This window comes from Lepidochelys kempii, chromosome 2, assembly GCF_965140265.1.
Source record: "Lepidochelys kempii isolate rLepKem1 chromosome 2, rLepKem1.hap2, whole genome shotgun sequence".
NCBI classification, from domain to species: domain Eukaryota; kingdom Metazoa; phylum Chordata; order Testudines; family Cheloniidae; genus Lepidochelys; species Lepidochelys kempii.
Window position 1 is genome coordinate 233328154 of NC_133257.1, and position 23891 is coordinate 233352044.

Genomic DNA, 23891 nt, shown 5'->3' on the forward strand with positions numbered 1-23891 from the left:
ATAGACTCTGTACAAATATATAACAACAAATTTGTCACTGAAAAAGAGTGTAGACCAAAAGACAACAGGTAGATATAGACAGACAGGGAGAGAACAAGGAAACAGTGAGTCAATTATGATTATGTTGGTCACGGAGGTCGGGTAAGTCATGGATTACGTGATTTTCTGTGACCTCTGTGATTTCTGCAGTGGTTCTACAGCCTGCTGGACTGGTCGCTACTGGAGCGGCCCATGAGGCCAGCCACACCGGCCACTGCTCAGGCAGCACTGGGTAGCTGATCCTGGGGATTACCTGAGCAGTGACCAGTGTGGCTGGCCCCGGAGACCACATGAGCAGTGGTCGCGGGAGCAGCCATAGCAGCAGCAGCAGGTGGGCAGCCCATGGCGTTGATCCAAGGGCAGCTGGAGCAGTATATGAATGCATATGCACAAAGGTGGCAGAGTTAAGGTTGGATAGGCAACTTTAACTTGGCACCTTAAAGACTCCAAAGATTCTGGTGGCACGTTTTTGTGGATACAGAGTAACACAGCTACCCCTCTGAAACTTTAACTTTGTTATTTTTTGACTTTTGAGTGCAAAGCTAAAGTTTTTGGGATTTTTTTATAAAGTAATATTACTACTTCAGGTGCTTGCACATGTCCATGCCACCGTAGGGGTGTGCACACCCGGAGTACAGTTGCCAGAATTTTTTTCCATCAGTGGTATCCGTTGGGACCACTTTGCTCAGGCATTCCTTCTCCTAGTGATTTTTCTGCAGTTCTTAGTGTAAATAGTATTACAGCTTGACAGGAATTAGTTTAGTCATTTTAGTAGTTTTTAGTACTTAGTTCTGGATGCCTCCATGCTTAGCTAGTGGGATCATGTTCTTCCCTGGTGTCGGGGCATGCCTCAGTGGCTGGGTGTCAAGCCCTGGGCCTCCAGTGGTAAGTCTGTGCCTTTGAGTGACCTGCACTCAAGCTGTCTTAAGTGCCTTGGGAAATCCCATAAGAAATACTGCTGCCAAATTTGTAGGGACCTCAAATCCTGAAACAAAAAGGACTAAGTGGCAAGACTAAAGGTCCTCTATATGGAGGCAACCTTAAGACCTGCCTTGGAGCCGCACTTGGACTCGGCACCGAGCACCTCAGCCTTGGTGTGGCGCACTCCTCCCACAGCTCGGGATTTGTGGCACCGATGATCTTCCTCAGTGCCTAAGAAGCAGCATCATTAAGCATCAAGAGAAGAGCCAGTCCCTGGTGCATATCAGCAGGGTCAAGAAAGTACTACAGGCTCCAGCAGACTGACCATTACTTTTCACAGCCACCCAGACAGGATCAGCAGAGGAGGAAGAGCAGAGGATTCAGGCGCAGATCCATCCTCCTTGGCTGGTCCTGTGCCGTCTGGCCTCAGACACTCAGGATCTTTGAAGCGCTCGTTTTGACGAGACACTCATAGGTCGGCATTGCCGTCCCCTCTACATTGGATCATAGAATCATAGAATATTAGGGTTGGAAGGGACCTTGGGAGGTCATCTAGTCCAACCTCCTGCTCAAAGCAGGACCAATCCCCAATTTTTGCTCCAGATCCTTAAATGGCCCTCTCAAGGATCGAACTTGCAACCCTGGGTTTAGCAGGCCAATGGTCAAACCACTGAGCTATCCCTCCCCCCAATCCAGTTACCCCTTTGTTCTCCAGCTGCCACTTCCACTCCCTGGACTCGGATTACTTCAGATTGCTACGTTCTCAGCACAATAGAACTGGATTGCACCATCCAATTGTTGTCTACCCCACTTTCCCACCCCACCCTCCCCATCCCTCTTCAGGGACCCTTCTCACAAGCGAATGTTGGAACAAGAAGTCCAATCCTTCCTTCAGGTAGGAGCCATGGAAGAGGTTCTGTTTCACCTAATAGATTAGAGATCCCATCCCTCCCTGGGACCTGAGCCTTCTCCTGTCAAAGGTTACAGAGCCCCCATTTAAGCTGCTAACAACATGCTCAATGTTACGCCTATCTAGTGGCCAGAAGATTCTCAGAGATCTGGGCACTCACATCAGAGCCCCCATATATGGTCTTCTTCAAGGACAAAGTCCAGTTACAACCACATCCATCATTCCTCTCAAAGTTCCTAAGCAATCAAGCAGTCTTTCTGCCGTTATTCTATCCTAAACCGCATGTGAATAGGGAGGAACAGTGCCTTCACTCTTTGGATGTCAGGCAGGCTTTCTACATACAAAGGATCAGAGCATCCACAGATCTGCTCAACTGTTCATAATGATAGCATAAAGAATGAAGGGTCTCCCCATCTCTCCACAGAGAATCTCATCCTGGATTACGTCTTGCATCCAGGCATTTTATGAACTCATGGGCATCTTGCTCCTAGCTAATCTGATGGCTCACTCCACAAGGTCTCAAGCCTCCTCCGCCGCTTTGCTAGCGTAAGTCCTGATTCAGGACATCTGCAAGGCAGCACCTGGTCATCAGGCCACCATTTGCAATGTACTATGCCATTACCCAGCAGGCTAGAGACAACGCCAGCTTTGGCCGAGCAGTCTTGCAGTCAGCCTGCCCTTGAACTCTGAACCCCTCTCCTGTACAACTGCTTGTGAGTCACCTACCTTGGAATGGACATGTGCAAGCACCCAAAGAAGAAAAAATGGTTACTAATTTTTCCATAACGGTTGTACTTTGAGATGTGTTGCACATGTCCATTCCAAAACCCACGCTCTGTCCCCACTTATCAGAGGCAGTTGGTAAGAAGAAGCTGAAAGGGAGCGGGGTTGCCGGGGCCATTTATACTGGCACTATGAGCATGTGGCGCCAGAGGACTCTGGAGCTGACCTGACAGATGCCACTAGGGAGAAAAAATTCTGGCATCTGTGCTTGAGGCACTCATACACCTACATTGGAATGGACATGTGCAACATTTCTCGAAGAAAAACAATTATGGAAATGTTAGTAACCGTTTTTTCTACTCAGTCACTCTCTATTCAAAAATTTCTCTTTATGGGGCTTTTTGGCACAACTCACATCAAAATTACATGTGACCTATGTACTATGGGAGAATATAATAATAGTAATGATTTTAATCAGGTTTCATATTTTGTATTTCACCATTGTCTAGATGTTTAGATATTTGATTTATAATTTATTACTATACTGAGCACCTATTTCCTGCTCTAGCAATATGTGCTCTGAAATCAATAATAGCTGTCTGTTAGACATAAACTGCTAGTGGAGCTAAACTAATGTATCTGTTTTCTGTGCACAAATTCCCAAACTGCTGTTTTCCGTTAAAACCTGGGTGATGAGAGCTCAGAGTTCCTAGTGGCTTTGAGAAGCTTAGTGTTGGAAGCTCTGGATTATGTAGGTGCTAGGGGCTAGCACAAGGTAAGAAACTTTATGGGCCCTTTGCTAAATACATTTCCCTCCTTCCTTTAAATGTGTAAATTACTATGTTTTCAACAGATCTCCTGTAAGCAGCTTACAGATTCGCTATGATCAGTCAGTGAACAGCAGTGTGGAAAATTTGCCCCCGGTAGCTGCCAGCATTGAACAGCTTTTGGAGAGGCAGTGGAGTGAAGGCCAGCAATTTTTGCTAGAACAGGGCACCCCTAGTGACAGTAAGTATTCACGTTTTCTGTTGTTACTGGCTTTTTTTGTTTGTTGGGCAGTGTTATAAATAATTATCACCCAGTGAATGCCTAAGTCTTTTTAAACAACCTGTTCACCATTTTATGCTGCATAGTTTATAACTTCTGTTTTGTACTGATTATTTTTAAGGCTTGGTTCCTCAATTGTGCTTTATTTTGTGTGATGCTGATATTCTGAAATGTTTCTTTAGAACTTTATTTCTGGTATTTTTAGTACAAACTACCTGTTTTTCACAAGTGTTGTGCAGGTGTTCTACAGTGCTTTTATATTTTGTTTATGCTCTCTTATTCGATTCTTGTACTGGGTTATTTATTTTTCAAGAGTTGTGTTTACCAAATGAAATAACTGAAAAGTGAATACAGATAAAGCTTAACTGAGGAAATAATATTGGTTTGGATTTATTCATAATCAATGAGAAATCAATATAAATAAAAATTGATTCAATAGTTGTATACAAGATATAAAAATCATTATTTTGTTACTTTTTGTGTGTATATACTATTGAACATGCTATTCTGATTGTTGGTAGTGAGTAAAGTGCCATCTAGTTGGTACTTTTATGAATGGTACCCTGACAAAAATGCTAATTGTGAGGAAATTCATGCGGGGATAATCCTTTAAACATGATAGCTGGAGGACAGGTTTAGCTAAGTCTTATTGCATCTCATTTGGGCGCTCTGAGGGTTCCTTTGTATGTTCTTGAAGAGGAGGGATAAAAAGCTAAATCCTTGGGAAATGACCAGATGTGCCTACACCAGTAGACTTGTGTCTGTCGTAGGCCCAGAGGTCATGTTAAACAAATATAATTTGGTATTTAAAAAGTGGCTGGCTATCCCTGTGGCATGACAGCTACTCTGTATCCCTAGTTGGGACATCCATGTTCTGGAACAAAATCAGAATTTGAGGAAATGTGCATGGTAGAAGCTGTGCTTGTTCAGATGGTGATGCGCTTTATTTGCAAAGAAAGGGTGGTAACTGCAATGCTCACGTAGTGCTCCCTGCTGGGTGATCTGTAGATTGACACTGAAAGCAGCCGGAAGATTTAGCATCCGGCAAGGTGTATGGTGATTGAAAAGCAAAATGAAAACAAACAAAAGAAAACCCCATAAACCTGAATAAAGGGTTTTCATTGATCACATAAATTTGCAATTTATTTGACAAAGAATTCAATAGAACAGTTCCTTTTGCACATACTTTTCCTTTGCATTTTTAAAAAAACAATAATAGTTGACTACATAAAAACAATGCATATATTTCAGAGCTTTGATCTGCTCTTAGAGTTTTTAGTTGTATTTTAAACTTCATAAGTCAATAGAATAGGCATTCCACAACTGCTCTGTTACCTGCATGTCATTAAAGGAATCTTGTTTTTCTTTTCTTTTTTCTTTTTTTTATGGCTGCATTTACAGAAAAAGCACATTGTACTGAAACTTGCTCAAAATTAACATAGACCCTGATGGTGCAACTGTCTCTGCATGGAAGTAAGGGTCCATCTACATGGATCCACAGTTGGGACTTTGTTATATATTAGTTTATGTATTTTAAATAGCATACCTCTGACTTCAAAGGAGAAATTTTAGGATTTTTTTTTATTTTAGTACATTCTCATTAATTATTTGGGGTGGATTTTCACTTTAAGCACTATCTTAATTGGCAATATTAATCCGCAGTATGTAACTAGGGATGCTAAGGATATATATAGTATTTAAAATTCTAACACATGACGTATTGTGCAATCCTGAGATATTCTTCATAAAGAAAAAACTTTGAATGTGACCTTAAAAGAGATCAGATTTATTAGTCAATTGTTTTCTAGTTCTGGGAATGCTGAAGTCATTACACCAACTTCAAGTTGAAAATCGACGGTTAGAGGAACAGATTAAGAACCTGACTGCTAAAAAGGAGCGCCTCCAGCTATTAAATGCACAGCTTTCAGTTCCCTTTCCAACAATAACTTCAAACCCTAGCCCATCTCATCAAGTACATGCATTTCCAGCACAAGCTGGTAAGTAGAGAAAAATGTTTCCCACATTTTGCATAGTACTCTTATCAAAGTAACCTGAAGACTCTTTATGTAAAAGGCCTATTTTACCCCTATTTGCCATGAATGGGAGATACATGTGTGTACAAAGAGAACAGATCCAGTATAATTGGTGGGGTTTTTTAAATGATTTGTCTGGTGTGTATAATTAATCACTGACAATATTTTTGTTGGAGAAAAGAATGGCAAGTTTATATTGGATCTGGGAATTTTTTAGATATAAGCTTTCCCTGAACAAGCTACTTTGTGCATACTTGTCTTTTACTTTTTTATTAAAAAAAAAAAAATCTGAAAAACTTTCACAAGAGAAAAATTTCCCCTTGTTTTAATGTGTTTTAAGACGCATGAGACTTACACAAATAATTGCTGCTTATGTCCAGGAATTTTATTTTTCACTATTCAGTCTTGAATCCATCCATCACCTTTTACTAGTCAGTTAAACTAATATTTTACCTTGGGGTTGTGATTATAAGAAATTAAGTTTATGGTCAAGTTTTGTGTATTCTATGTTTAACATCAACATTCTGCTGAAATAAATTATTCTGAATATTTTAATATTTTAAACATGTTAAATGCAAAAATTAAACTTCACTTTATTTTTTAAATCATCACTTTAGCACCTAGCACTGATTCCTTGAACAGCAGTAAAAGCCCTCATCTGGGAAACAGTTTTTTACCTGACAATTCTCTCCCTGTATTAAACCAGGTAACTTTGTTTTGTTTTGTTTTGTTTTTCTAACCTTGTTATAAATTAACTTCATCTCAGAATCCTTGTGCTGTTCTGTTTTGTTTGAAATTCTATACAGCTGAGGGTTTTTGTTGGTTTGTTTTTTACATTAGGAGATAACCTCCAGTGGACAGAGTACCAGCAGTTCATCAGTTCTTTCCACTCCACCACCTGCTGGGCAGAGTCCCGCTCAGCCAGGCTCAGGAGTTCAACAGGTCAATGGTGTGACAGTGGGGGCACTAGCTAGTGGTATGCAGACTGTAACATCCACCATTCCTGCAGTGCCTGGTGTGGGTGGAATAATTGGAGCATTGCCAGGTAACCAGCTGGCAATCAATGGAATTGTAGGGACTTTAAATGGGGTGATTCAGACCCCTGCCACAATATCCCAGAATCCTTCTCTCACTCATGCAGCTGGGCCACCTAATGTATCTCATCCTCTGCCAACAACACTAAATAACAGGTAAGAATCTTACCAAAATGTATTTGCTTTTTCTTATTGTCGCCATACACTGTGTGCATTACTAGCTTAATTTGGTTAAACAGTTTTAAGCATAGAGTTTATTTTATTTAGCATTTCTTCTAGCCTATGAATGCCTGACTAGATTCTTGTGTTCTGTGTAAGACCAGTGTTAAGAGGACAGGAATTTAATTGCACTATGGATAATGAAGTTTAAAAATCAGCAATTCCTGCCGTACAATTTTTGGGGCTTCACAGACCATGGTAGTTAGGGTTCATCTATTTCTGCCTTTTCCATTTTCTCCTAAATATGCTTTGGTTGATCCCATTAATGTGTCACAATGAGCCCAAACAGGTTCACTCAAAAGAAAAGTACTGTATATACTCGTTCATAAGCCGAATTTTTTTAGTAAAAAAGGGAAGCACCAGAGAAGGGGGTTGGCTTATGAATGGGTATAGAGCAAGAGAGGTGGGACACAGCCCCTCCCCCCAACAGAAGGAGCAAGGAGAGGCAGCAGAGCCAGAAGGGAAGAGGCAGGGCCAGAGTGTCGCCGCTTCTGGCCATACTGCTCTGCCCCCAGCCTCTGAAGCAGCTGAAGCTCCGGGGCTGGCAGGCTACAGCTGTGCTGCCTGGCCCCACCCCCCAGAGCAGGCTGTGACCGCGCTTCCCAGCCTGCCGGAGCAGCTATGGCCAGTCCAGAGACATCCTCCCTGGCCCTCCCCAGATAAGGTGGGAAGGGATGGGATGGTGAGAGTGTGGGGGTCCCGGGCTAGGGGTGGGGTCATGTGGGGGTGGTCACAGGGGTTACTCCCCTGACCTTCAGCTTCTCCCCCCCAAAAAATTTCTCCACGAGTTGCTGTCCTGGCCCGTAAGGGTAAGCAGCTGGCACGCTGGGACACTTCCTTTACTTAGGTTTACCTCCATGCCTGCGGTAAACAAACCATCTCGGCCTGCCAACAGCTTATCCTGATGGCCCAGGAGCCAAAGTTTTCCGACCCCTGAATTATAGGGTCGGCTTATGAATGGGTCATAAAAATTTTCCATTTTTACTTATCCATCCTGGGGGGGTCGTCTTATAAACAAACTGGCTTATGATCGAGTATATACGGTAGTCTTAGCTAGAGTAAACTGTTTTTCCAGTGGCAGTGAAGTACCATTGAAAATGAATTTAAGGTATGGTGTTGCATTTATCCCACATGCAATATGCTATTATACATACAAAAAACTACATAAAAACAGTATTTATGTTGCAAAGTCAAGCACTCCAAAGTTAGAAGATGGTAGATTAAAAAGTTCCGGTCTACCTTAATTCTTCCCCCTTGCACAAGTTGGGCAGCATTATGGTTACACAGGTAATCATGTATCTGGCATTTCCTAACTTTTGAGTGCTTGACTTCGCAACCTAAATAATGTTCTTTTAATGTAGTCTTTTTGTATGTCATTTCCTAGTTTTTTTAAAAGAAAAAAGATAAAAGATTCAGTTATGAGCATCTGTAACAACCCCTCTCTCCCATCAAAATGTATCATAAGCAGGCTTTGAATCCTAAACCTTCAGGATTGCAGCACAGACTGCTATCACTGGAACTATGGGGCTAACTATGTTAGGTGGCAACAGGAGATGGCTGTTATCCCAGAGGGAAGATAACCTGTTTGGATTGGGAGGTAGTTGAGGGGAGAGGCCAGCCTGGTCCTGTTCTCTTACTTCCTGCCCACCCACCCCACTTGGGAGTTGGGAAAGCTCCATCCCCATGTGGGCTTCCCCCGGAGTGTGGGAACAGAGGAAATGGGCTGCAGGGTCTTGGCTGGGTCTGTTTCCAGGGGTCAGGGAGCATCCCAGCTTCACGTGGTTGTTCCAGAAGGGAGCATTGGCCACTGGGGCCATTTCTGGGGGTGGGGAGACTAACTCCAGATCTCTTCTCTCCCATCTCCCATGCCTCCACAGCTACCCTGGTAGCTGCCAAATGTTCCCAGTACAGTGTTGTTACTGGCAGCAGCTGCTGCAGGGGTGACAGCCTAGCACTTCAGAATGTTTGTGTGTTATGTTGGCATGTACCAAAAATGTTCTCAGAAATGAAATGAGAGAAGATAAATAGCTATTTTAATAAGTTTATATCTTGGAAAGAGCTGAATAGAATTTCATAGTACAAAGAAAAGGCACTTCTGTAGCTCAAGGGCATCCTGGCTGTTGACTGTCAAAGCTCTCACTTTATAATAGAAAGTGTTAAGCAACCTAAATTTAGGGATTTTTAGCATATCATAATTTTCCTCTTCCATGTATAAAAGTGGGTTCCAAATACTGCCATCTTTTCCTCCACAACATTGCCAAAATCTGATAATTTATTTCTATCTGTCCAGATCCTGCCAAAACTCTTGTGCATGCCTTCCTCATATCATACTTTAGTTATGGTAACCTGCCACTCTACAGCCTCTTTGATACACACATCACCCACTTTAGTCCATTCAATTGATGCTGTCAGAATCCTATTTCTTGCCTGTCAATCTACCTACATACCCTCCCGTCTTAGAAACACTTGGAAGAGTCTCCCTTCTTCACTATTTTAAGTTTCAACTTCATGTCTGCCCCTTCCAGGTAGTCTATAACCCCAGTTACCTTACCTTTTCTCCTTTCTTATTACCCTTTTCTGTTCTGCTCCCCCAGCAATGCCAAATTCAATGCCCCATTCATGCCCTTGTCCCACATATATCTGTTTTCTTTCATGTACTTGTTGCTTATCTGTAATGTTCCCCTCCTTCTCTTTCGAGTTCCTCCCTAGGACCCACTTCTGCCATGTAACTAACCAACTAGGACATCCATGTAGTCATACATTACAAAAAAAAACAAATCCACCCTCCTTATTACATCAGAGCAAGCACTAACCCTCACTGATTAACTGTATAATCTAATTAATGACACTGGTGTATGCTTACCCTATTCCTGCTGTCTTGTTTCTCCCATGTTTGCTTGCCTTAACTTATTTTGTAAGGGATGGTATTGTCTCTTACGTTTTCGAAGGATTCTGGCACACCTTTGGGTGCAGATAGAAAGATATATTATATTTTACATATATGAAAGTACTTTCCACGTGGTTGGGCCTTCAGAAACACTGTTTTTGAAAATATGCTGAGCACTGTTTGGTCCTGTCCACTTTTGCAGTTAAACCATGTTCAACAGTGGTTCAGCTACACCTACGCTCATTGCCCTGTGTCTTTTCTATACTAAACACCTTTGGAAAAGTCTCTTGCTTTTGTACTTCCACTGATACAGCTGACCCAGTGTGAGGGCTTAATTAGGGCTTGTCTTCACTACTGGGGAGATTGACACTGCTGCAATCAATGCACCAGGTGAAGATCTGCAAAATAGATGTCAGAGCACTCTCCGGTCAACTCCATTACTCCAGCTCCCCGAAAAGATTAAGGTAGTCGACTGGAGAGCATCTCCCGATATTTAGGGTGAATTGCTACTGCTGGTTAATTACAAAAGTCATGGATCTGAGAAGACAACTTCATGTGGGAGATAGGTAGTATAATTGAAGACCTCTGCATGCATGTTGCTTCCACAGATCCACACACACTTCTCATTACTGTGCTGCTTGGGAAAGCTATGAGCTGCAGCAGAAGTATATGTTGAAGTATTTCACTGGGGGAAAAGCATTCAAAATCAGAGGCTGGGGGAGAAATAGATTAATAGAAGGAGCCCCACCCCAACCCATACAACACACAGGAGGGTTAAATGATTGTTGGAATGAAAGGGAACAATCCTCTTTTTCTCCAGGCAGAGGAGCTTGTGGGACAGGGAGTTTCAAACTAATCAGATATGTTAGTCAGAGGCCTCCAAAAAAGTAAATCCCCATTCCAACCAGGGAAAGCACACCCAGTTAGGAATCCCAGGAAACTTCCCTTTCCTGGCAGCTTTGGGAGGCAAGCTTGTCTTCTTCACTTGGGTGTTTCTTTGGAAATTTAGTTCTCCAGCTGTGTGTGTGGACAAGGGGATAAAGAGACAGAAAAAATAATTAGGGAGAAGTGAGACGCTAAATATGTGGGAAGAGGTAGAGCACATGATATATGGGGAAAGAAAGAATGGGATGGAGAAAGAATGAAAAGAGCAACAGGCAATAAAAACAATGCAGAAAAGGACACATTGTAATTATAGGAAAATGTGTAAAAAGTGGAGTGAATACTAAAAGCTCGATACGAATACGTTGTTACATTTAAAATAATTTAATAAATAGTTGAGTAACATGAAATAGAATAAAAAGTACATGAAGAGTTTTGTTCCTTTGAATTCTAAGAGAGTTAGTTTGGGAGGAGTGGTGATAGCACAGGTGTTTTTCAACCCTGGCTAGTTGGTGTCAGGCAAAGTTTTAAGGCCTTGCTAATTCATCGTTGTCTATTTGTATTACCATAGCACCTAGGAGCCTTAGTTATGGTGTCCTGTTGTGCTAGGCATTGTACAAACACAGAACAAAAAGACTGTCCCTGTCCCAAAGAGCTTACAATCATAGGGGAAAACAAGAGACATTTGATGTCTATAGAAAAAAGAAAAGGAGTACTTGTGGCACCTTAGAGACTAACCAATTTATTAGAGCATAAGCTTTCGTGAGCTACAGCTCACTTCATCGGATGCATTAGTCTCTAAGGTGCCACAAGTACTCCTTTTCTTTTTGCGAATACAGACTAACACGGCTGTTACTCTGAAACTTGATGTCTATAGACAGATTCATAGAAGAACACAAGGAAACAATGACAGGTTTCAGAGTCACAGCCGTGTTAATCTGTATTCGCAAAAAGAAAAGGAGTGGCACTCGATGAAGTTAGCTGTAGCTCACGAAAGCTTATGCTCAAATAAATTGGTTAGTCTCTAAGGTGCCACAAGCACTCCTTTTCTTTTCAAGGAAACAACGAGACCATATTTGTCAGCTTTTTAGGCAATGGTCACGGCAGCTAGCCATCATGAAGTTTTTTGTCGGCACCACAGCAAACGAGTTTTAAGCAAGGATTTGAGGGACGATAATGAGGTAGTTTTGCAGATGTTTATGGGGCATGCTTCCTCATGAGGGACAGCATGGGAGAAAACACAGAGATTCTTGTTTGAAAATTTAGCAAGTGGGCAATGGAGGCTGACATCAAGGGCTATTTGGAGGTAGGAGTCAACATGTCAATAGCAAATGAAAGATGATAGGTAGCGTGGGGATAGGTTTGTGAAAGGCCTTCAGAGTGAAGCCCAGCAGCTTACATTTGATGTGAGAGAGAAAGAGAAGCCAGTAGCAGATTTAAAGAGAGGGATAACATGCTCAAAATGAGAGGCTAGGAAAATAATCTTTGGAGCAGTTCTGAATGGATATGTGGCCAACATTGCATTTGTCAAAGCCGCAGAAAAGTATGTTGTAGTAATTGAGATGTGAGATCATGAGAGTCTGGACAAGTGTTTTAGCTGTGTGGATGGATAGGAAAGGCCATGTCTTAGAGACATTATATAGAAAGAATATGCAAGATTTAGACATACTCTGGATGTGAGGGTCTAGAGAGATGTCCAAGCTAAAAATAAAACCCAGGTTATTGGCCTGGTGACAGGTAGGGCAGTGGTGTTGTCCATAGTTCTTGAGAAAGAAGGTATTGGGGGAAGTTAAGGGGGAAGGATTGAGAGTTCTGTTTTAGCCATGTTGAGCTTGAGCTGATGGCTAGACGTTCACAAGGAGATGTTAGAGAGACAGGCTGAGATTTCAGTTTGGACAGGTCTGTAGTAGACAGACAGACCTGTAAATCATCAGCATAAAGATGGTTATTAAATTTGTGTTTGTGGGTGAGACTGGAGTATCCAGGCATATGTTAACAAAATGTGGGTGAGCTATGTGCATATTATAACTGTGTGTATGTTTACTTTGCTGTCCAACTTATGCAAGAAATAACTACTCATTTGCTATTGGTATTCAGTGGGATATCTAGCAACATTTAATCAAAATGCTATATAGCAAGTGAGTGTTACTTATCAAAAAGTCTATACATGATTTCAGTTTGTAATTTTGCTGAAAGGCTGAAGTAAAAATGATGCCCCAGACATCCATTAGTCAAATAAACTGCAGTGTCACATTGCAGAAACTAAGAGCTTGGTCATTGCTTTGCAGTGCCTCGGGACTAGGATTACTTCCTGACCAACAGAGACAACTTCTGCTCCATCAACAGCACCAGCAATTTCAGCAGTTACTGAGTACTCAACAACTCACATCAGTATGTCCTATATTTATAATAGAATTAGCTATGTTCTGTGTAAAGCTGAGTCACGACCACTGCTTTCTGAAGTATAGACAAACTCCTCAGGTTAATACAAATATTAGACCTGTGTGGATTAACTCCTTGATCATATGTCTGTTTAAAAAAATTAATTTTCAAAAATAGTTTATTGTTCACTTGTCTGCACCTTTTTATATCATGGAGAATATGTTCACTGTAAATATTGGTTTGCGTTGTAGGATATATATGCCACTCGGCACCTGCTTGGAAAAATTTTAGTTTGTATTGAAAGTAGCATGATTTTAATACTGTGCCAAACATATTTGAGACCCTTTTTTGTAAGAAAAGGATATCAAATCTAGGGTCCTGTGATAGAGGCTTTCCCCAGGCCTCAGCTGAACTTCCTGTTGAGCTGCTGACATTAAGAAAGCTTGAAGAGGCTCTCTCTTCCATCCTCCACGTTTCTGTGGAGCTTCATCATTGCAACCCATGTTAACTGGAGTGTGGTAAATTGTGGTTACATTGCAAAAAACACTAGGGTAAGAAAGAACCTAGAAAGGAGTGACAATTGGTTGAATGATTGTTGATTAGAATGTTCTTTCCTTGTATTACCTAAGGAACAACATCAGGCCCTTCTGTATCAGCTAGTGCAGCACCAGCACCATCAACACCAACACCACCAGCCTGAAGTGCAGCAGTTGCAGATCCCAGGAGTAGCACAGATACCCCTAAATAACCTGCTTTCAGGCACTCAAGCATCATCCCTTCATACAACTACAACCAACCCATTTCTTACAGTTCATGGGGATAATGCAACTCAAAAAGTGACAGTAAGTCTATTTTCACCTATAATGGCATTTTCAGTGACATAATTAAAGGAACATTGTGCCAAATTCAGAGGCAAGTCTTAAGGGAAACCAGATGTTTAAGTTGGTGTAACCTATACCTTCTGTCCATACAAGGACTTAAATGTATTTAGGCTTCCTTAGACTCTAACCCACTTACTACAGTAATTGCTATGCTGGATAAGACCAGTGGTCCACCTAGCCCAGTATCCTCTCTCTAAGAGTGGTCAGTACTAGATGCTTATGAGATACATGCAGGGAATTCTCTAGTGAACATCTTTCATCTGTCTTTGTTTAATTGACATATTCAAAGCTTTATTATCTTACTTTTTTCATTATGAAACAGACACAGTCAAATCACCAATCACAATTGTCAGTGTTTCACTTGGTATTTCCATGTAATGTCTTAAATGAGTAAAAAGGAAGTACTTATGTCAGTTGACATATTGCTTTGCGTCTAGCCACTGTCACTTTCTTGTCTCCTGCATTAGCATGACGATATGAGCCTCCTTGTGTGCTGCTCTAGGAGCTCCCATGTACATGTGCTCTTAGACACTGAGTGGAACAAGTATACCTGCTGCCATTTTATAGATTTTGTTTACTGTTATGGAACTTTCATTTAGAAAATTAAATAATTTTAATATACTTAAGATCTATTCATTTCCCCATAGCCTTTTAAGTAATTGTTTTAATTGAGGCCTGACTTACCTTTTAGATTAATTTATTGTCCTAATCACAAATAAGTACAGTATGGATGTGACACATCCAGAAATCTGGGATTTTCCCAGATATAGAACAGCAGTTGTCAGTACCTGCAGATACAATATAAATCCTGATGGTCACTATGAAAGAGGGGACAGAAGACATTAAAAGAATAGGCAGAGAGAGAGAACTTCTGGCACCAGGGAAGGGTTGGTAGCGGGTAGAAAGTGTATGTTGTGTGGCTCCAGAAACAGTGATTGGGAAGGGGTATTTCTGTGGTGAGAGGTTTTTGGGTCCTTAGATGGAATTGTTTTGACATCGTGAAAATCCCCTTCCCCCTCTCTCCATGAAGCCTGGCAGATCAAAAGCAGCAGGAAATACAAAGCGGGGTTAGATGGCCCCAAGGAGAGATCAGTAGTTTGGATCTGTTTCCTGATGGTAATTTTGGAGGTCTAAAATACCTTTGCTGTAATTACTTTCTTCTTTCCAAAGTTTGGTTTCCATGTTGTGTGAATACTTTTATTTAAAATCCAAACATTTTGCTAAAATCATGACAAAACTTCTACATTTGATTCTTTAGCATAACGATCTAATCTTATTCACTTTTGTGTCCAGACTGTATTCCAGCCATGCCTTTTCATTTATATATAGAAGTTGTAGAATTTAGCAAATCTAAAATACTGTCTGGTTGTACAAGTGTGTGTGTGTTTTTTTTTACCACAGAGGCTTAATGATAAAACTGGATCGGTTGCACCTGAAAAAAGTTGACGTTTGAATAATATTTGAGAACTGCATATCCTGCTATTATAGCACTTCATCTAGCTGTGAACTGCGGATCTTCCTTTCTGCAGATATGAAGAAATGCAACAAGGACCTAACTGCACAGCAAAGGATTAATCTTCATAAGGACATTCTTCTAAGGCTCTGATCTACTTTCTTGTTGCACTGAAATGGAACTACTTCTTCAGATTTAACAGACACTGCAAGAAATCAAATTCTGCAAACCATAATTATTTTGTCAGTATGACAATACTAAGTACAACTACACATTCAGCCCTGGAAAATATTCTACTTGATGCTCAAGTAGTAGTTCTTATTATACAGCTGGAGGGCTAGTAAACTGAAAATACTTATTCCAGTTACACATTACTTGATTTCAGAACAGGAGTCTTCGCAAACAAACCAACCTTATCTCTGCTGCAAATGCTTTCAGCCCCAGTTTGTTAGTGGCAGTGTGGATTTCCTGTTAGGTGTGTTTGGCTTTTTAAAACATTTTGAAATCTGACTCATGATATAAGGAATCCAATTCTGAACTTGCCACTCCATCAAATTTCTACTGACTATAGAGTGAATTTTGCCAGAATAAGAATTTCAGGGTAGAGTTCAAAGGTTATTAACATTAATTTGGGTTTTGTGAGTCCTAAGGTTGCTGGACAAACCAGATCAGTTTAAAGGGATTTTTTTTTTTTTCACCAGATGAGAAGGCCACTTTGGAAAGTACTGGTAGTGTTTGGCCTAAACTAAGTGCCTGTTGCTACCTCCATTGTGTTGAAATGGCTGCAGACAGCTGAGCATGCACTAGACAAGTCCTTGAAAGCAGCAGAAATATTCAACATTGCACCAGCAGCCTTCCCCATTGTTCTGCCTTTATTAGAAGTGTTGAAGCCACTGTAGATAGCTCAGGCAAATTGTTACCTGGGTCACTTTTCACTAGTAAATTACCAAAAAAGCAAGTAGATATTTAAACATTTCCCAATGAAATATACCAGTGGTTGAAACGGTTGAGCTTATTGTTCGAACATTTTCACTTAGGATAGATGATTTCTTGGCATGACCCTATGGAGTGTAGATAAAAATTGGGATAATGACCACTAATCTGTATTTAGAAGTGTAAATTATTAGTGGAAAATGACCCAGCTGTAATTAGACCTCCACTGTGTACTTAATTGGAAGAACATGTTAATTCTGCAATATGTCTCTTGGGTAGACATTGCACAGTTCTTACCTCATTTCTGTAAATAAGGTTTTTGTGAATCTGTTTTGTATTGTGAGAAATTCATAAGAAAACATTGATATTTTGATTTGTAATATTTCTAATTGGTAGATTTAATCAAATAATTTATTTTTATATGTTCAGGGGGATTTTAAAAAATTGTCACAAATCACTTTTGTGGATACTTTACAAAAGTAAATCAGTGTGGTTTATTTTACTTATTTAACCCACTGGTTAATATTCTGTAACAATTTGTACAAATGATAAAATTAAAATGTGCTGTTATTTTGCTTAGATGTAAAATTCCAAGAGTATGAAAAGATATGTACAGAGCTTTTGTTAATAAATTTTAATAATGTTCATAGTGGTACACTTCAGCTGTATGAGAGATTCTTATAGAAGTTGGAGGATATTCTGTCCTTCCAGTTCTATTAATATTCCATGACTGGCTGGATTTTAGTACTTGTTGCTACTGTAATAATCAGATATCAAATTATACTAAAGCTATTATTTACAACAACCAGTTTCTTAATGTTTCCTTTCCTCTCTTTGCTTGCAAAATACACTTTGACACTAATATACAATCTTGCTACTGTAAAAAAGGAAATGCATTTTTGCTTATGCAATCCATTGTAGGAGGTCACCAGGCTGGTGCCTGTGCCATAATCACAGCATAAATTATCTATGGTCAAATTTTAAAGGCACTGGTCTCAGCAGAGACACTCCTGAACTCCAGCTGAGCATAACTCCTAGTGAGATCTATACAGTAAATGAAGCACAAAGACATTTTGTTTTGCCATGGATTTCATCCTATATACATTCTGTAACTTATCGTATGTCCGGCTACAAGAAAAGCATTTCATATTTGGTCTCTCAAATTTATATTTTAAGTAGGAAGGGGCAAGCTTTCAACCTTACATTTGTGGATTTCTTATTTAAAGTTTCTTTTACATAGAATTTCTTTATTTTTATAGGTTTCAGAGTAACAGCCGTGTTAGTCTGTATTCGCAAAAAGAAAAGGAGTACTTAGGGCACTTGAGAGACTAACCAATTTATTTGAGCATAAGCTTTCGTGAGCTGTAGCTCACGAAAGCTTATGCTCAAATAAATTGGTTAGTCTCAGGTGCCACAAGTCCTCCTTTTTTATTTTTGTTTGTTAGAGAAAACAAAACAACTGCCTCATTTGAATTGCCAATCTTATCTGGAGCTATTTGTAAATAGACCCCTCCTAAATTGTCTCAAGTTTTGGGGCCATGTCACAATTGACACCTTAAGATGTTTTCTAGACAAGTAACATACATGTGGTTGGTAGTGCTAACTAAACACATGGAAAGAGCCTTTGCTCCACCTCTCATAGTGGGTCTCATGCTAGAGGGCTTTAGCTGAGTCTGCAATTTCGTGGATGTGATAGCTGTACCTACATTATATGGTCTTCCACAACAATAAAAGTGGTACTTAAACTTCACCTCCACATTCACATTAAAATTCAGTACTTTCAATCTAGCATGGCCTGTGTTTCCTCCAAAGCCCCATCCTCGGGTAGCGAGGTTACATGTCTTGACTGTTGAAAGCTTATTAGTTGCTACATGTAGATTGACTACACATGGCATTATCCAGGAACAGTGATTGCACTTTAAATTCAGAGCCTAGCTTAATCCAAAACAACTTTCACATATAAACAAGCCCATAGACACATGCTATTTAAAAAGCCAAAGGTCACAAACAGTTTAGAAGGTAACTTTATAGGGTAATCTAGGGATCAGGTCATCTCAGCTCAAAGAAACAAAGACTGTGCAGCCAGTAATGTAATAAACCAGTACACATTCCAATATGTGAATTTTTAGAGTTCATTTAACCAGGTGGGTAGTTTCAATAGAGTATCTCAAATATGAAATTTGTGACTGTTACACAGAGTAGTTTATACCTTTACAAATGACTATTTTCTCAACGCTTCATAGAGATGTTGGATTGGCAGAGCAGGGCTCCTCAGTCTACATCCTTATGGAATTTACTGCTAGTTAGTCTCCTACAGTGGGGTCATCATCATATAGCAATTTGAAAAGCAACATTATAGGTTGACATCCAGATTTAGCATCCATTCTGTAGCTTCCTATTCCATGGAATGAATCAAGGTTGTCCCCTTGGAGAAGGATGTTAGAGGGCAGCAGTTCACTAGATATGCCAGGGTTCAGATATATTCTCCCCCTTCACATAGCAGGCTATCCATTTGGGTAGTAAGGAATTGCAAATCCTACAGTGGGATGCTGTGAATGCAATGTGATGGAGAAAAAGTAGTTAACTAGCAATAACTCTTGTACTCCAAATATATTCCTTCCAAAGAGTCAACACTGTTGTCTGTGTGGTAGACCTCAGCTACAAAAAGGGCTTCTAGAGAGTTGAACGCATTCAGTAGTACAAAGTAGAGTTTGAGCAAAGCTCACATGTGCCCCTTTCTGACACCTACTTGGAATGTTGCACATGACCTTATAATGGGGTTCTGGGGAAGGCAATACAGCCTGAGAAATTAATAACCTTGATCAACATGCTGCATAAAAGCTGAAAGCACATTTTGTAGTGTTGCTGCATTAATCATGGCTAGGTAGGCTCACTTCCAAAGAGCAAGCTGGGTAAAGGTACATTGTCACAGAAGAGAATATATTATTGGACATAGTTGATGTGCTTTACAGCTGGAAGAGCAAGACTTTTTAAAAAAGACAACACTAGATTCTGAAAATTAAGCACAGCAGATAGAGCAATCCCACACAGCTCTGCAAATTTGCTATATATCCATACATTTAAAAAAAAAAACACCACTTTTTAAAGCCCTAAATTCTCAGAATGGTATTCTTTCAAAATAGTGTTGTGCTGATACTCTCCATAAAAAAGTATTATACAGTTCAACTTCAGTCTGCTTGATATTCTGCATCACTTTAGGCCTCTGGAACAGCGTTCCACGCCCAGGCCTGCCAACTTCATGGGAACATAATGGAAATTAAATACTCTCGATTAATTATATTTAAAGAACTCTTACCAGTGAGTTTGTAGGATGGTTTGCAGTGGTTTAATGCAGGTCATCTGTGATGAGAAAAGACTCACCCAAATGCCAATCCCATTTTTAATCCTGAGGCTGAACGCCTCTGCTCTAGCAGGCCAGAATTATGGAAGCACAAATATAGGCATGAAAGTGAGTAAAGAGGTAGTACCTCCCTATCCAGCCCTTTTCCCCACTTGTACAAAGTGGGATGTGTGGCACATTCCCTGTCGCTCCCAGCCCCCACACACAACCCCATGTCATCAAATCAGTGATTATAGTTAGTAAGAATCAGTCATCATTGCACTTTACATTGAGCAAATCAGTCCTAGGTATTTTTGTGTTAAGGTTTTCATATACAGAGAGGCTGGATGGCAAGGATCTGACTAGAGGGACGCAAGAAACAGGCTGGGGCCACAAAGCCAGAAAGGTCTAAACACTGCCAACAGACTCTGCAATGATATCCAGGAAGTCTGAGTCTACGTTCCTCTACTGTCAGCAAATATCTGTAAAACCCACTGACAAACAGTATGCCCCTTCCCCCTCTAGTGACTAGTCTATATAGTGGATAACAACCTACTATTGCTAATCAGTTAGGTCAGGGTTCTTAAACTTATTTGATTGGGTCTCCCTTCTATGTGTCTAAGTTGTTTATGCCCCCCACCCCCAAACAAGTACATATGCCACTACCCAGCTGTGAAGGCAGAGCATAGAGCAGCAGCTGCTGGCTGGTGCTCAGCTCTGAAGGAAAGCCTGAGCCCAGGCTGCCTCCTGTTGAGAGGAGGGGAAGAGGAACCCAAACCCAGGTGGCAGGTCTCCAGCTGTCTCCTTTCTCCCCACCACCTGGGTGTGCATAGCTCTTCCACATGAGCCCCCAGCCACCCAAGACTCCCTTGACACACTCCCATGCCTCTCTTGGGAGGCCTGCCCCATATTTTGAGAATCACTGGATTAGGTTAAATGAGAGAGAGTTCTGCTATGGGTCTACAGGGCTGAACCCTGTTGATGACAGGTGGTTCTTTGAGTGGCTCACCCATTACCTTAGGCCCCCCACACCGCAGTGCAATAGCGTAACTCTAGAATCTTCTCTGGGCAGTGTCCACTAGATCATTTGTGCATCCCCTCCTACCCTTTCCCTCAGCATCTCCAAATGTTCTGAGGGTGAGGGACATACTGCCCCTCCCACCTCAGTTCCATCCACCCACTGCCAGACACCTGGGAACCGCTCTGGTCCATTCAGAACTGGGGTTGTCTTCATTCTACTTACAGTTAGGATAGGGTAGTTCCAGGTTATCATGGAAATGAAGGAGAAGCTGGGATTCAAGAGGTATGCTTTGTGCCCAGCTGTCTTCCTGGAGTCAGACAACCATGTTAGATGCCTCCAGCTTGTGAGAGGGCCACTCTCTTTGTGAGTGTGCCATCTGCTGGAATTTCATGTCCAGAGCTTGCAAGGAGAGGCCAAACAGATTGCAGGCGTTTCTCCTTAAGGATGTCCTTGAGTCTAAACCCATTGGTTCTGGGTGCTCATTGGATCCAAGGTCAAAACGGCCAATCTCAGCTCCTGTGATTTGCTCCAGCAGCTTAAAGGTTCCAGATAAGACACAAATTTTGGGAAGGCAATGCTGCAGTTGTTCTTTAAGGAGACTCTTAGCTCCACCTTCTTCTGATATTGCTTGTGAGGCGCCTGAGTGGAATACACATCTGTAACCCTTTAAGAAGAAAAGATGGTTAACTACCTATATGGTAACTGTTGTTTTTCCAAGAGGTGGGTGCACATGTGTATTACACAACCCAGCCTCCATCCCTTCTGCATTGGAATCTCAACTCTTGATGTTTGGGAACAAGGAACTGAAACGGGGTCAGGACACCACCACTGTTAAATAGCCAAAGGAGCAGCTAAGGGGCCAGACAGCATGAATACTGCCCCTACAGGTAATGCTAGGCAAAATTCTTGAGCTTTGGTGCACTGGGCACAAACATACCTGAGTCAAATACCCACCTCTCAAAGAACAGCTACTATACAGATAGGTAACCATCTTTTGACTGAGGAGCTTCAATTCAGCTTCCTCGGACATATGCATTATAATTAGTCTTGGAAGGATTAGTTTTTTATCAGTAAATGTCCATACATGTCAATTTCACCCTACACACCACAAACCGGTAATAACTGACATTTACAGACAGGCAGAGAAAGAAAAATGCTACTTGAGAACTTTAGGAATATTTACTTTGAATATGTTCACATATGATGTTGACAATTTGTGTTTTAATGGTTATAAAGCTTTAATTTTTTGAAACTCAGCATCTGCTGTCACTAAATTATTATTGTCTGACTTCCTCCATAATTTCCTGCAACTGAAAATTTAAATAGACTTTTTAAAAAAATGCTTAGAAATAAGCATCAATATTATTTGTTGAAAATTATTTTTAAAAAAATCAAATTCTGACCAGCCTAATTGCGATAGGGTCTTTATTTACATGATCTCGTAGTATTTTTTCCACAAGATCCTGGCCTCATTCACTGCACAGGATGAACCTTTCTAGGGATGAATCAGGGCTGTGTAATGAAGGAGGCTATTGTGTCTGTAGGTCCCCTACTTCATTTGTTGCAGAATTTAGAAAGTATGCTGTGAATGAGGCAGGGGATTGCAGGATAAAATGGCCAGTTTCTAAAAGCTGAAACTAATTACGTGCCTTTTAGTTGGGTAAAATAATTTAAACAGAAAAATGTGAATGATAATTGGGAATTTGAGAATGTTTTCCTAGATGCCCAAAAAGCCAAAATTCCACAATTGAGAAAGAAGGGCATGCTGGTTAAAAATACAACCTGGTTTAAAGGGGAAGTGAAGGTGGGTGTGTGTGTGTGTGTGTGTGTGTATATATATATAACAAATGGAACAAAGGAGAAGTTGACAGTAAGGATTATAAATCAGAAGTTAGGAATTGTAGGAAATTGACAAGAAAATTAAAAGGACACAAGGAGAAATCTACAGCCATCAAAATTGAGGACAATAAGAAGGAGCTTTTTAAGTGGATGAGAAACAAAAAGAACCCTAACAATGGTACTGGTTCATTACCAGATAGTGATGGTAGAATTATCAATAATAATGCAGAAAATATTCACTAAATATTTCTGTTCTGTATTTGGAAAAAAACCAAAAACAAAACATCATATGATGTAGTCATATCATATGATGATGATGAAACACTTTCCATTCCAATAGTAATTCACGAGGCTGTTAAACAGCAGCTACTAAAGTTAGACATTTTTAAATCAGTAAGTTTGTATAATTTGCATCCCAGAGTTTTAAAAGAGCTGGCTGAGCAGCTCATTGGACCATTAATGTTGATTTTCAACAACTCTTTGAAAACTAGGGGAGTTCCAGAAGACTGGAGAAAAGTTAATTTGTGCCAATATTTTAAAAGGGTAAATGGGAAGACCCAGGTAATTATAGATGTGTCAGTCTGACATTGATCCTGGACAAGATAATGGAACAGCTGATAAAGGACTTGATCAATAAAGAATTAAAGGAGAATAATACAATTAAAGTCAATTAACAAGGATTTATGGAAAATAGATTGTGTCAGACTAATGTGAATGATAATTAGGCAGGATCTCCTGGGAGAATAACATGAGGGGGAAAGGAGTCCAGAAGAGCTGGCTGTATTTTAAAGAATCCTTATTGAGGTTGCAGGAACAAACCATCCGATGTGTAAAAAGAATAGTAAATATGGCAGGCAACCAGCTTGGCTTAACAATGAAATCCTTGCTGATCTTAAACACAAAAAAGAAGCTTACAAGAAGTGGAAGATTGGACAAATGACCAGGGAGGAGTATAAAAATATTGCTCAGGCATGCAAGAGTGAAATCAGGAAGGCCAAATCACACTTGGAGTTGCAGCTAGCAAGAGATGTTAAGAGTAACAAGAAGGGTTTCTACAGGTATGTTAGCAACAAGAAGGTGGACAAGGAAAGTGTGGGCCCTTACTGAATGGGGGAGGCAACCTAGTGACAGAGGATGTGGAAAAAGCTAATGTACTCAATGCTTTTTTTGCCACAGTCTTCATGAACAAGGTCAGCTCCCAAACTACTGCACTGGGCAGCACAGTATGGGAGGAGGTGACCAGCCCTCTGTGGAGAAAGAAGTGGTTCAGGACTATTTAGAAAAGCTGGATGAGCACAAGTCCATGAGGCCAGATGTGCTGCATCCGAGGGTGCTAAAGGAGTTGGC

At 40.7% G+C, this 23891-nt stretch overlaps 1 protein-coding gene across 10 annotated transcripts in view; it reads left to right on the forward strand.

Moving 5' to 3' along the window:
• The window catches only part of MLLT10 (MLLT10 histone lysine methyltransferase DOT1L cofactor), a 222898-nt gene extending 205463 nt beyond the window's left edge, over positions 1-17435 (forward strand). For 7 of the 10 annotated variants that reach the window (XM_073334203.1, XM_073334205.1, XM_073334206.1 and 4 more), the window contains 7 exons: positions 3447-3601; positions 5449-5637; positions 6291-6379; positions 6514-6863; positions 12984-13086; positions 13707-13919; positions 15360-17434. In XM_073334203.1, the coding sequence (XP_073190304.1) occupies positions 3447-3601; positions 5449-5637; positions 6291-6379; positions 6514-6863; positions 12984-13086; positions 13707-13919; positions 15360-15404 (1144 nt within the window). In that variant the 3' untranslated portion in view covers positions 15405-17434. Of the gene's footprint in view, positions 1-3446; positions 3602-5448; positions 5638-6290; positions 6380-6513; positions 6864-12983; positions 13087-13706; positions 13920-15359 lie in introns of those variants that run through there. The other 3 variants (XM_073334213.1, XM_073334209.1, XM_073334208.1) reach the window with 3 other exon arrangements.
• The last annotated feature ends 6456 nt before the right edge of the window (positions 17436-23891 follow it).